At 28.7% G+C, this 14,242-nt stretch overlaps 1 protein-coding gene across 1 annotated transcript; it reads right to left on the reverse strand.

The window, feature by feature from the left end:
* Positions 1-311: 311 nt before the first annotated feature.
* On the reverse strand, positions 312-14,033 carry LOC111684314. Its single transcript, XM_023446459.2, has 2 exons — positions 13,215-14,033; positions 312-1,643 (listed from the first exon to the last, which is right to left on the reverse strand). Exons 1-2 carry the CDS (start codon positions 13,753-13,755, stop codon positions 1,234-1,236), a joined length of 951 nt encoding a protein of 316 aa, XP_023302227.2. The 5' UTR covers positions 13,756-14,033; the 3' UTR covers positions 312-1,233.
* Positions 14,034-14,242: the final 209 nt, after the last annotated feature.

Consider the following 14,242-nt stretch of genomic DNA (forward strand, 5'->3'; position numbering starts at 1 on the left):
GAATGGAGCTTAATCGCGGGAAAAATAATTACAATTTGAAGGGAATGACAATGGACCTTTTGACCTCGGAGTTTAAATTATCAGAAAACATAAAATGAGAGAAGGACAGTTAAAGAGGTCGATTTAAAACATAACGTATTACCCATTTTTTACCCAGTCGTTACTGCCTTATATGAAATTAAACACAAATAATTTTTTTAATTTTTTTTTATATAAATGCAGAATTTTTATTCTTTTTGCTCAAAAATAAATAAAACACATTAAATATTACACATACATAAATAATTAAATTATAATAAATTTATAATAAAATTTATAATAAAAAATAAATAAATTAAAGAATAAAATAAAAACATGTTTTAAATAAGAAGCTTATAAATTAAGATACAATAAATTAAAATAAAATAATAATAAAAATAAGTAGAATAAGAACTTAAATGTACTAACGGAACAAAAGTACACAATAGATGCGGAAATAAGCGGACTTTTCAAGAAAATCTACAGTTTCTAAAGTAAAAGATAATGAATGTATGGAGAATAAGAAATGCTAGTTATAATCACTACACTTCTAAAGCTTAGTATGAATGTATGATAATGCTAATGGAAGCACGTTTATAATTTTCAAGAATTATGCAACATGCAACAAACTGTATTTGAAATTACAGAAAAATAGAAAATACATTCATCCATTGGTACAAATACTTCTAATATTCAGTTCAGTGTATGTCAGCGCAATTTCAAACAACATGAAATGCAACGAAATAAGTTCAAAGTTGATCTAGAGAAAATCAAATGGAATGAAGATGAGAAGAGAAACGTTAAAGTTTAATTAAAGTTTATAATAGAATTTACGCAGAAAATAACAGTAGAAATTTTATAGCAATGTTAAATGAGATGCATAATAAATAATATTAAATTACGGTAAATTTGTATAAATTATGAATATAGAGACAACAATAAGCTGAGGGGAATTAAAAAGAAAAAAAAACAATTATTAAAACGGAATATTTTAAATTGAAATTCTATAGAAAACTTTAGTAAAGTTTAAGTAAGATAAGTTATTCTATACAAAATAGTAGTAATGATTACTTTATTAAAAGTTAAGGGCTGGAGCTAAGCTGAAATTGTTTTAAGAAGTTTCTAATTACAAAATGTCATTTGAGAGAAGACATAGAAAATATGTGAAAATTATCTATAAGATAATTTAACAATTTTAAAATAATCTTCTAATTTTTATAATTTTTGTTCTGTTGATGACTTTTGTTGCTGTTGTGGCTGCTGTTGTTGGTGTTGTTGTAGTTTCAGTTGTTGCTGTTGCAATTGTTTTGTATAACTACGATAAGCTAAATCATGAGCCTGATTCAGGGATCTTCTATCCCAACCACCACCGCCACCACCTGAAGACCAACCGCCACCACCACCGCCTCCACCAGAAGACCAACCGGAACTGCCGCCCGATGATTTACTTGAGAGTAGTTTCTTCAAACCCATAATACCCGCCAGTAACAAAGCAATCTTTGAAATAATTAAGGCCTTGCCAGCCAACATATACAACATTCCCATGGCAATTGGCAGCATACCCATCATTTTCATAGCCATACCCATCATCATCATGCTCATCATTTTCTTCATTTTACCACGACCTTAAAAGAAATTAAATCATGTAAAAATATAATGTTTTTAATTTTTGTTAAAAAAAAACTTTGTGGGGAGAAATTTTTCTCTAATTAAATTAGTGTAATAAAAAGTAAATATGTTCAAAAAATTGCGTTTTTAACTACATAAATATTTCAACATTAGTTGAGTTTATTTTTAATATATATGTATTTCATTAAGCAGAAAATAATACTTTCATTTTTGTTTTTAATAAGTAATTCAATTTTCTTTATGTTGATGAAAATTAAACATGATTTTCTACTTATTTATATGGTTCGCTTGATTGAATGGAAAATCTTAGTATTTTTTTAGTTTTGTAAAAGACAGATTCGACTTAAGATTGTTTTGATAAAAAAAATTAAATTAATCTCTAAATGAACTTAATTTGAGCTTGATTCGTTCTTGATTTAAGAACTTTTTAACCATGAACATATAGAGAGATTTTGGCTTGTAAGAAAATTACTTGTATGTATAGAATTACATAGCTATACTCAAATTTTTAAACCAGTAATTTGAGTTAAAGTAGTTTACTGAAGGGGCCCTATATAAAGGGGGGAAGGGTGAATTAAGGGGCGATTCTCAAAAATTGGTAGATAGAATTTTACTCATATAAGACTTATTAATGTCGTATTTCATACTCGCTTTTTAAAGCAGTTTTGACTGTTAAAACTGTCAACTCTAGCTCTTTCCTGTTCGGACTCTAGCGTTCTTTCAACAGGCAGAAAGACGGACAGACATGACTAGATCGATAGATTTAAGAGATAACAATTTTTTAGCTTCTGCGAAAGTGATGTTTAATGACTTATAAAAATGCGATAAGTATTTTTTCAAAACAGAATATATATTTTTTCTAGTTGGTGTTACTTCTTGAAAATTAGTGTATTTGGAATCAAATAAAAAAGGACATCCCACCTATGTTTAAATCATTGCTTTTGCAGGTATATTTTAGTACTTTTATGGATCCATTGAGTATTCCAAAATACATCACGTTGTAGTGAAGCAGACAAAAAAATCGATGGGAATCGAATCTACAATCCCAAGTCTGATGATCTAGCACGCTACATACAGGACTACCAGGGTACCTGGATGTGTTATAAAAACAAACTTAAGCCCATAAAAATGTTCAAGAAATACAAATTTCGATAGGCATTTACAGATGAAATATCTCTGCAGTCAGACTGGGTTCATATGTATTTTTCTCAATAGTACTAGTTTAAATTTCTTCAACCACTTATTTCTGTGTCAGAAGAAACAAGTCACCATCAAAAAATCCTAATCAATAAACTTTGATATTAAAGGACATCCCACCTATGTTTAAATCATTGCTTTTGCAGGTATATTTTAGTACTTTTATGGATCCATTGAGTATTCCAAAATACATCACGTTGTAGTGAAGCAGACAAAAAAATCGATGGGAATCGAATCTACAATCCCAAGTCTGATGATCTAGCACGCTACATACAGGACTACCAGGGTACCTGGATGTGTTATAAAAACAAACTTAAGCCCATAAAAATGTTCAAGAAATACAAATTTCGATAGGCATTTACAGATGAAATATCTCTGCAGTCAACCACTTATTTCTGTGTCAGAAGAAACAAGTCACCATCAAAAAATCCTAATCAATAAACTTTGATATTATCGAAGCAATTTTCTCATTAATTAGATCTAAATTGAATTTTAAAATTCAAGTCATTTTCTGATGGGATCTTTTTAGGGATAGGGTCAATTTTAGACTGATCCTTATAAAATTTGGTAGAGAGGTACTCGCAGCACTCATAGTTTTTAACTAGTAATGAACGTTAAATTCATTTCCTAAAGGGAAACTTATAAAATGTGAAAGTGACTATTTGCATCGCATAAAACTTGTTAATATAGAATTTCAGAGCGTATAATGAGCGTTATAATCATTTTCTGAATGGGGCCTTATATGGGGGGTAGGGTAGAAGGGGCATCATACGCCATAGCGAATAACTTGAAAACTGAGTAATCGATTTTATCGCATTATCATATTTTGTTTTCGTTTATCGATTATCTATCATCACTGAAAATTTGAAACAATAACTTTACATATGATGGTAGGCAGACATGAAAATATTTCACTGTGAAAATATTTCACTGTGTGAACTTTTTGTGCTAACTTTTTTAGTTTTTGTGATAAAAAAATATATTGGTCAGTATTAGAACGTCAATAAAAGTGAACAATAAAACATAATAATATTTTCGATAATATAATTTGAAGCCCGAAAAAATTGAATCTAAACTGCCCGTGGGGCACATGTACCAAATATATATAATGCTTGTGATGTAGAATAAAATTAGGTTAAAATATGGAAAAAATCAGTAATAATTTGTTTTAATTTTTTTGTTAAGTTTTGTGAAATAAACAATAAATATCTGGTTTATTATACTTTGTTTAATGAATTAAAGTATAAAACAGCAAAATAAGTATTTATTTTTGATTTTTTTTTTCTATTTTACTAGTGATAACTCTGCACCATCCCCTTGGCGCATTTACCCCATGGATGGGGCGGTATCGCCGTTTTTGGTCAGTGCGGAAACGTTAAAAAAAAATATGCACATGAGGATGACTTAGGAAAGATTGAAAGGAATAAAACAAAAGTCAACATATCTAGGTATCCGAACCAAGAAAAAAATTAAGAATATGTATTGTGTTAAAAAAAAGTGGCATATAAAGCCCCTTCTACCCTAGGTCTAATTTTGAACTCATCCTCTACAATCTAATGAAATGATTTTAGTTATTATAAATCTTTTTTTAGTCAAATTTTATTGATATATATTCTTCTTAAGGTTATGAGCAAGTCTTTTTCTGAAGTGGTTAATTATGGATCGTTCTTAAAAAAATTTTACGATTTTTTTATAAAATATAGTTCTGTGGAATTTCACCGATTTAAATGCTTCTTTTATTTTGTTGTGAGCGATAAATGAAGGGGATTTTATATGAGGGCTAAGCGAAGTCTTTGACCGATATTTCCCATTTTCAATACCAAACAAACTGCATTAACTAAAAGTATTTGATCTAAATTTCAGTTAACTAAGTAGCTACTTCCATTTATACATGACTAAAATAATATAGCTCCCATTGTCCACAAACATGTCAATATGCCTTTGGAAAATGTCTATAGTAAATTTCTAAAGTTTCATAAGTTACAGAAATGTAAAATGTAAATTCCTAATTTTTTTGCAACCATATGGATCCATTAGAAGTTAACAACTAATACCAAGCCAATAGCCATAAAGTCATTAGAGGATTTTCAGTGACACGCATACATATAGCACTAAGCTTTGTATCAATAGCGATTCACTACATTTTTAATATTAAGATTTCCTACAGGGATATTTTGATCTTATTCCAAAAATTGTGAAAGAAAAATAATTAAAACCCAATTACTTAAGATATTTCGTGTGAAAAAATACTTTCTGGCACACATCATGTTATCGAACATAATATATACCTTACTTCTTTTGGTTAATAGAATTTCATTTGTGTTTAATACTGGTAGCCTATTTTAACTAAGGATAAATCAATTTACCATTTTAAGTATCCTTAGCATTTTACTAAAGGAATTAAAGAGCCAGTACAAATTGTAGCATATGCAGATAATTGTCATGGGTAAAAGTTAAATTAAAGGTGAATCGTCAACCACAATCAGTTTGTTAAAATTAAAGTACCAGGCCACTCTGCAATAATCAGGAAATAAATGAATGAGATGATGAATGGAAAGTCGTACTGTTAAAGGAACTGTCTTAGTAGAAGTTAACCGGACGAATGTAAAAACTTTTGAAATTTGGGTTGAATAGGAATTATGAGAGAAAATCCATACAGCCATTTGGAAGGGCTCTGCTCTCGTAGAGCAGAACAACAGGATCCCTAAGTATGAATATGTCGGGGGTAATATAATTGATCGAATTATTCTGAAGATAATATGATAATATATTTTATATTCAAACGAATTGACAGAATGTGTAAAGGAAAGTAAAACACTGGTAGTTTTCATTTTCTCTCGCTATATAATGCTTTTACTGCAATAATTTTTCCCTGACAGAAGTTCATAATTGGCTCCAAAACGGGGAGGGTGTATTATTATATATATTCTCAACCTGTCCTAACCTTCAAGTAATTATTTAGAATCTAGGGGATTAATATGATCTAAGACTGTATATTCTAAAATTTAATATTTAAATGATTACATATTTGCAATAATTAAATGCATTTACATATATTGAATACCTAAGACCATCTGCCTGACTAATATTTGCTTCTTTTGTTTCTCTAGTTTCGAAATATTTATTTATATTTTATGTTGTTTTACTAAGCATATTATTTAGTCCTTATTATTGTTGGAATGCTGTTACTTTGAGAATTTTGCTTCAATAATTATTTGTAATATTTTTGCATTATCTTGCGTTAAAGTTATAAAAGGTTTTTTAATTCTGCTCGATCCATTTTGAATTGTAGAAGCTACGTCACGTCATTAAGGGATAAATAGTTATCTTAAAACCTTAATAACAAAGTTTTTTTTCTTAAAAAACTGTACATTACATTTCATATAGATTAAAATAAATATTGTAATTTTGATATTAACATAGTATTATTGGAAAACCCTTTAGCTATCTTACAAATATAAGTACATGTAACATATGGTTTGGTTTTAACTAAGGAATAACATCTTATTAGAACAATTTATTTGTATTGCAAATAATTATAATTCTTGACAACGGCTACAGCCTATACTACACTCATAAAAACAAACAGTTTAAGTATTAGTTTTAAGACTAAGGATGAGTGAATAAATTAAAATTAATTATTTACTAGTTTCAGTAGTTGAGTTGAATAATAGATTAAAGTTGTTTCAATGCCTAAAATTTCCCCACTGTAGTAAAGAACTGGTGCCGAGGAAATTTTTTTCTTTTCTTCTCCAAATTTAATTTTTGTAATGATCTGCGCATATTGTCAAAGAACCTAAGCTACTTTCACATATTAGATCTCTTTTATAAATCATTACACCAAATTTCCTTTTTTTTACCAAATTCTGTGAGATACAGTCCATTTTTACACTTAACCCACGTGTAAGTCATATTTTTAAAAAAACTATTTAAATAAGAATCCCACGAATATTGAAGATTCTGGCTCTAACAAACCCCTCATTGAAAGTCTGCCAATTGATTATACAAATGTTCACGTGGATGTTAAACATTTTCGTGCAAAATTTTATAATTTTAGCGCTAATAGTTTTCTAGAGATACGATTTTTTATTTGATTCGCATGGGAGGTTTCAATGTGCCCTAATGATTACCATTTTCTCCATGTATGTTAAAGTTTTTCGTAGAAAATTAAAAGATTCTAGCGCCAATAGTTTCCTAGATAGAAGAATTTTTGTATTTAATTCATATGAGAAGTGCCACACCCCCCTATTGCTTGTCCACCTATATTTGTCCTAAATACCTTTGTCGACATTTAAGTGACCCCAACAAATGTGAAGACTTTATCATTTATATTTTCTCATGAATATAATTTAAGATTAGGTAAGAGGTGCCACGCCCACTGTAGCTAAACTGCCCATTTATCAATATGTGTTCAAAGTTGTTCATATAAAATTTGAAATTCTAGCTGTTTCTGTTTCTCAGGTAATACTCATTATGTATGTACGGCACCTCGCTAAAAATTTGTGTCTGGCCTCCTATTCTGTGCTCACCACCTTGTTGCAAATTTCATACAAATCGATTTTAAACCTTAAATATATTTGAAGCCAATTTTTCCATTTCTTTTAAATCTAATTTTTTATTAATTATTTCAAATTTATAGTATTTTTGTTTGTTTTGTGCTTCTATTTTTGTGAGTGTAACACAGAAATTGCAATGGAAATATCTACAAATAATTCAATATTAATAATTCCATTTAAATCAAATGAATCCATGCAAATATATTCAAGCAAAAATTAGTACCGAAGGAATAATCCAATATTTATTTGTAAATTGAAACTATAAGTGAATGCACATAACTGAATAAACACATGACCGTTAATAATCAAAAGTACTAGCAAAACTTAAAGATTATTATCACAGTCTAAGGTCATATTTGTATTAAAAATTTTATAATGTGCTCAAAGGAGTTATTTCAATAACAAAACTACTAAATCGAATGTAAATAACATAAAATTGAAGAGTAAAAATAACAAATGGCACATAATGAAGAAAATAATTTATTTTCGTTTTATTTTCTTTAAATAGACATAAAAATCAACCATAAAATAATCCGACATACTTTTTTTATAGTTTTTGTTGTATTTTCTTTTCTTTATTATTTTTTTGTTACTCCTACCAAGTAAGCAAAAGTGATGTACAAGTACAAAATTGTGTCAAACTTGTATAAGTTCCAGGGGAAAGTTTTAAAGACTTGATGACCAAAAATATGTATTTATATTAAAGTTTCTAACATTAAAAAAGTAATAGTGGCAGCAGAGAGATTTTTAAGAAATGTGGCAACATGGTTTCTCATTAAAAATATTTTGAGGAATTTCACTATTTTCCCCTAATTTTTTTTATTTACAAAAAATCTGAAATTATTAAAGTAACTGCAGAAGTTACTCTGATAATTATCTTGGTAATACTTGGACCATATTTTCGAAACCCCTGTTAATAATGGAATGTGAAGTTTTTCCAAAAGAAGCAATTATCTCTCACATGTTCACTTGGTCTTTAAATAATAATTGTCATAGTAAGTTGTTGAAGAGAGACAAAACATAAAACATAAAAAACTCACATTGAAAAGTGACGAGTTAACAAGCTAATAAAACCTCTTATCACTACTTCTTCATTACACTTTAAACTCATTATTTAACATATCAAGTATTTTCAGGCTTGCTTGCAAATAAGGAGTTAAAGAAGTACTTGCAATTTGACTTACAAAAAAGTTGTTGAGTAAGTTGTTTTGAATTTAATAATAAAAAAAGGAGCCAGTGAGAATACGAATCTGGTTTTTTAATTTGTTAGTCAAATGTTTTACTTACTGCACCGCTTCCAAGCTATTTTATTGCACGTCAAATAATGGTTTTCACATACAAACTTAATTTCATTTTCTCTGTTAGCTCTATGCATAATAATAAAATATTCATTTGTATTCATAAATTAGAAAATAAAAACAATTGTCTATTTTCCCACAAAAATGATTTCATGTAAAAATGTCGTCAAGTTTATTTCCCTTACTTTTTTAAACTACTGTAGTGGGGAGGGTATTATACGTTTATGGTGATCTTAGTAACGTAAAATTTGTGCATCTTATAGTGTACCGATCGATTCAGAATTACTTTCTATGTAAACTTTATTCGCGGTAAAGGCGACAAACATATAGTATACTGATCGACTCATAATCACTTTCCATGAAAACCTTATGTGCAAGTTACAGGCAGCAATTTTCATAAAATTTATTTTTTTGCATAGGGACGAAGCCTATAGAAAATGCTTGAAATCGGTCCAATATTTCACCTAGCACCAAAACAACTGTATCTCTCGATTTGAAAATTTTATGCATAATAACTTCAAATATGCTACTATCTCTCCAAAACTGGACATAAAAACGTTTTGTATAAGTATTATTTTCTGTAATCATCCTAGCCCCCATACAAAAACCACTTTAAAAAATGTCTTTAGCGTCTAAAATTTACTTATAACCATTCGTATCGCACTAAAATTCTGCACAACTGTTACATAAAATATATCCATTACCCAAATTTAATGAGGATCGCCCCATGTTTGACTGCAAATCCTATTAAAGCCTCTTTTAGAAAACTTGCTTTTCATCAATTGCTAAAATACTTTGGAACAAAGATAAAATTCAACATAAAAGATTTATTATGAGAATTAAAATATTTTTAAAATTTATATTCATGGTGTAGGCTATCATGTGGTCGACTATGACTATACTTTCCTACTTCTTTGTTATTATTTTTATTTAGCATAGTTTCTTTATCACGAGATTATTTTTAGTGGTTAGAAAAATAAAGCTTAAACACAATGCATGTATGCCAGAAAAAATTCTTATAATTTGGTTAGAGTAAAGAAATACATTAGTTATAATAAAGCATTTTTTTTTAAATTAAGTAAAACATTTTTTTATTTTTTATAGAGTTGTAAATAAGTACAAATTCTTGTCTACATTGACGCGTTATGACGCTATGTTTCATTAACTTTCTAATTAAAGACCTCTTCACACAAGCACCCAAGTAATATGATATGTAAAAATTATATGTAGAAGAAAAGGGATGGGGTCGTCTAAACTTAATATGCAATAAAACCATCACATGTTGAGAGAAAATACGGATGTATAATTTCATAATTCCAATTAATGATTTAAAAAACAAGCAAGTTGCATTAGATCAGGGATGTATTTTTACGTAATCACGAAGGTGAAATGTACTGCTGTTTACATCATACTTTGTTATTGTTACCTTGGTATGTTAATAGGTAGCGTTAACAGCTGATTGTTTCATTAACTTTCTACTTAAAGTCCCCTTTGAAATAGAACTCGAGAAATATGATCTGTCAAAAATTTATGTAGAAAAACACGGATGAGAGAAAATACGGATAAAAAATCATTAATGATTCAAAAAACAATCGCATTAGATCAGGGATGCATTTAAACACACAGTAAACAGCTGTTTTCATCATACTTTGTTAATGATTTATATCGAGATATATTAATAAGATAACGTTAACAGAACAACTGTTTTTTTTTTTTTGCTAATAAACTTTTGATTCGATGAGTTCGGTCTAAACACAAGAAATATAAATCGTACGACATTTTTTCATTAGACTTTATGTAGGTAAAGTGTGGTCGTTGGAAGAACCCTTTTATTCCGTCAATCACGTCTAAACGGCTGAAACGATTTTCTTGGAATTTAGATCTTTTCTTGGAGGGTGTTACAGGCTATATCGTTTTTCAAAACTTGGACTAGGAGGGTGAAAAGCGGTCAAAATTAGTATTTTTGAGCATAAATACTATTGTCTTTACTAAAGCCAAAATAAATTCCATTAAGATTTTTAAAATTCCCGAAATATGAACAAGTACTGTTGGACCAGAAGGGGAGCTTTACGACCAATTTTTTGTTCTAAAGTATCTACGCTTTTTTATAGTATCGGAAAAATGCATATTTTAGAAGCCTACCCAAAGGACAAAAAAAAATTTAAAACAGGGAGTTCTGTATTTGCTGTATAAAGGCAACAAATTTAAACTAACAAATATCATGTTTTTGGCGATTTAAATTTAAGGAATAAAAAAGTGTAATTATTTGTTACTAATAATGACTCAGCAAAAATGAAACGAACATTATTTGAGTTAAATTAGTTGTATTTTATAAAACTACAATTTCACTTCCTGAGAATGACTTCAGATGTAGTGAATTTCGAATCAAATAAAAAGTACATCCGTCCTATCCAAGCCTGTATTAAAATCATAACTTCTACAGGTCTTTTTCAGTACTTCAATAGAGGGATTACGGTTGACTGAATTGTAATTAATTGTTTTTAAAAATAAAGAAGTATTTTTTGCACTTATATTTTTATAAGTAAAAAAATATTAAATTTGACATAATTTTTGCTTAAATTTTACATAAATAATTATTTTAAAATTTTCTGAATTTTTGTTTAATTATACAGGCCTGTCACTGAATTCCATTCCGATCGAAAGTGGAGTTGTAACATGTAAATAAATCGATAAAAACTTAAAGAAACTATAACTGTAATCTATTGTCAACTGAAATTATGAAATGATTTCATTCTGAAAAAGTTGTCGTTTTTCTTTTTTGAAGGAAAAAAACTCCACGTTCGATCGGAATGGAATTCAGTGACAAGCCTGATAATTCATGTTTGAATATTTTTATTGTAGTCTTTTCTTAATCCCTTTTATACATAAATCTAATAATCTTTTAACAAACTTATTCATCTTTTCAGGTACGTTTTCTAATTAACTTCTAATGTGTAACACTAAACAGATAAGCATGTAAGTGATCAAAAATATTTGTTTTATTTGTTATTACATCAAAAACATACAAGGGAACTGTGTTAATTGTTAGGTTAAGAAAACATTATTTTAAAATTAATTACATATTCTGTGATATCTTATATAGATTTTGTCATATTGTCACGAAACATAATTTATTTATTTTTCGGTCCATGGACGGAATCTCAAAGACTTTGTGAGACTTAAATCAAAACACCTGAAATTTGAACATTTAGTAGCGAATGAGTGTTATGTATGTATGTGTGTATAATAATTGCAAAAACATAGGTTTGGGTGACATGAAATTGGCGCCAAAACATAATTTGCTTTCAAGCGTAAACAAGTTGCAACAGATCGGAACGTTAAAACATGTGCTCTTAAACAAGAACAAAAAATTACATGTAATGTTTGGTTTAAAAAACTTTAGTTGTGTATTTATAAATTAACACAATATTTAATGAAGAACCATTGAAAAGGAGTGAAATATTATTTATTATATTATTTTAATAAAAGCGTGTAATATTGTGGACTTATAAAGACGTTTTAATATGCAATGATATCAATACTTATAAATTATAAGTTCAAATTAATTGTCCGATCAATCGTCCGTCTATATAACTGTCCATGTAAATGTTGCGATGAGACTCCATTTTGCAATAATAATCTTTAAAAGGTTTAAATATTGCCTAGTTACTGCTTTAATCATCATTCCATCATAAATATTTCATTAAAATTCTATAAAAGTACTCATAAACCATAATGTGAAGTATGGTCCTAAACGGATCCTTTAAAATGTCTATAACTTCAGTTCTATAAATCTTCGTATCCCAATATCAGTGTCGGGTTTACTATAAAATTTTATGTAAATTAGTTACCTATAAAAACTAATCATTCTAACACTCTAAAAAATAATTGAGTAAACCGTAGTCAGAACAATAAGGAGCTGTTTCAGATTCAAGTGCGTACCGGTACTTAATTTATGAATTTTGATTTATTTAATTCGGATTGATTTAAGTGATTAAGGATAAAATTAATATTTAATTAAATATTTAAAAGATTAAATTAATTCACAAATGGCCAGCAAAAGAAGAACTTCCAAAGAAGCGAAAAAGAAGTAGAATTTATTTTATGAAAGTACTGAAAAGGACCATTGATTCCAAATTCACTACAACCGAAGTCATTCTCAGGAAGTAATTTTTATGTTTTTTTTTTTTTTTTGGAAAATATTAGGAAGTGAAATTGTAGTATTATAGAATACAACTAATTCGATTTAAATCATATTAACATACATTAATAAAGTAATCAATAAACATCTTTACCACAGAAGGAAAACAAAATTCACTTAGTGCTACTTTTGAAATGGTGATAAATGTTATTATTTTAGAAGTACTTTGTTTTATTTTTCTGGGTAAAGTAAAACCAACATCTTCACACTTCACACATTAATTATAAGCATCCATAGCTGATACTTGCTATAATTTTTTTTTAATTCACAATCACAATAAATTTCATTCCAATAGAATAGAATAGATCTACCTACCTTCTTCCAGTCCCCGGCCAATTTCCTCCGAAGTCAATTTCGGAAAACTAACTTGCAACGTATGACCATTAAAGAAATTACTTAAACGTTCCACCAACATATTCGTTAATTTTGTATCACGGTCTTCACCGGAACGCGATAACGATGACTCAACTTCATTTTCACTAAACATAGGACGTATAGCTGGTAGATCGTTTAATGAGGTGCCCGGTAGTCGTACAACTTTAATGCCATCGGCCACGGTTATAGCATCAATATACGAGATACGATCAATAAAAGAAATGGCCTTTTTCTTAAGACATGGCACAAAACCACCTTCGGCCCGGGTGCACTCATCATAGATGCGTAACACTGTGCGTGTGCCAGCATTTTGTAAGGATGTTGTTGACGACGATGACGAAGAGGAGGAAGAGGAGGAAGAGGATGACGATGATGATGAGATATTTTCAGTGCTGGCACTAGTGATAGTTGTTAAAACACAAATAGTTATAAACACTATAATTAATAGTTGAGAAATATTAAATGTCTTTTTTGGCCACATTTTTGTTATTTATAAAATTTTAGCACTTTTTTCGTTTGCACTTTGTTTTCTTCTTTTATATTTTGTTTTTGTATGTGTTTTATTTTTTCACTTTAAATAATTTTGTAAATAATCCTTTTGGGTATTTTATTATGTGTAATAGTCCTTTAGTGTTGCTGTTTTTATTTTTGTAAGCACTATATAAGTTTTTTTATAAAAAATATATATTTTTTTAGTTTTTCTGTTTTAACTTTGGTAGTGCTTACAATATAAATTCTTCTATAATACTAATGCCAATTTGGTTTGTTGTCTATACTTTTATACATCCCATTCATAAGTTTTCTGAATGTTTTGTTAGTGTTTGTTTTAGTTGAAAATTGTTTCAATTCTTTTTCTTTCTTCATTTCAGTCTTTCCTTCATTGGTTTTGTTTTGATTTTAGCCCAAAAGATAGACGACATACAGCGCATTTCTTTCACTCTTTCAAACTGGGCTCCAACTTAGCACAA

This window comes from Lucilia cuprina, chromosome 4 (assembly GCF_022045245.1).
Source record: "Lucilia cuprina isolate Lc7/37 chromosome 4, ASM2204524v1, whole genome shotgun sequence".
Lineage (NCBI taxonomy): Eukaryota > Metazoa > Arthropoda > Insecta > Diptera > Calliphoridae > Lucilia > Lucilia cuprina.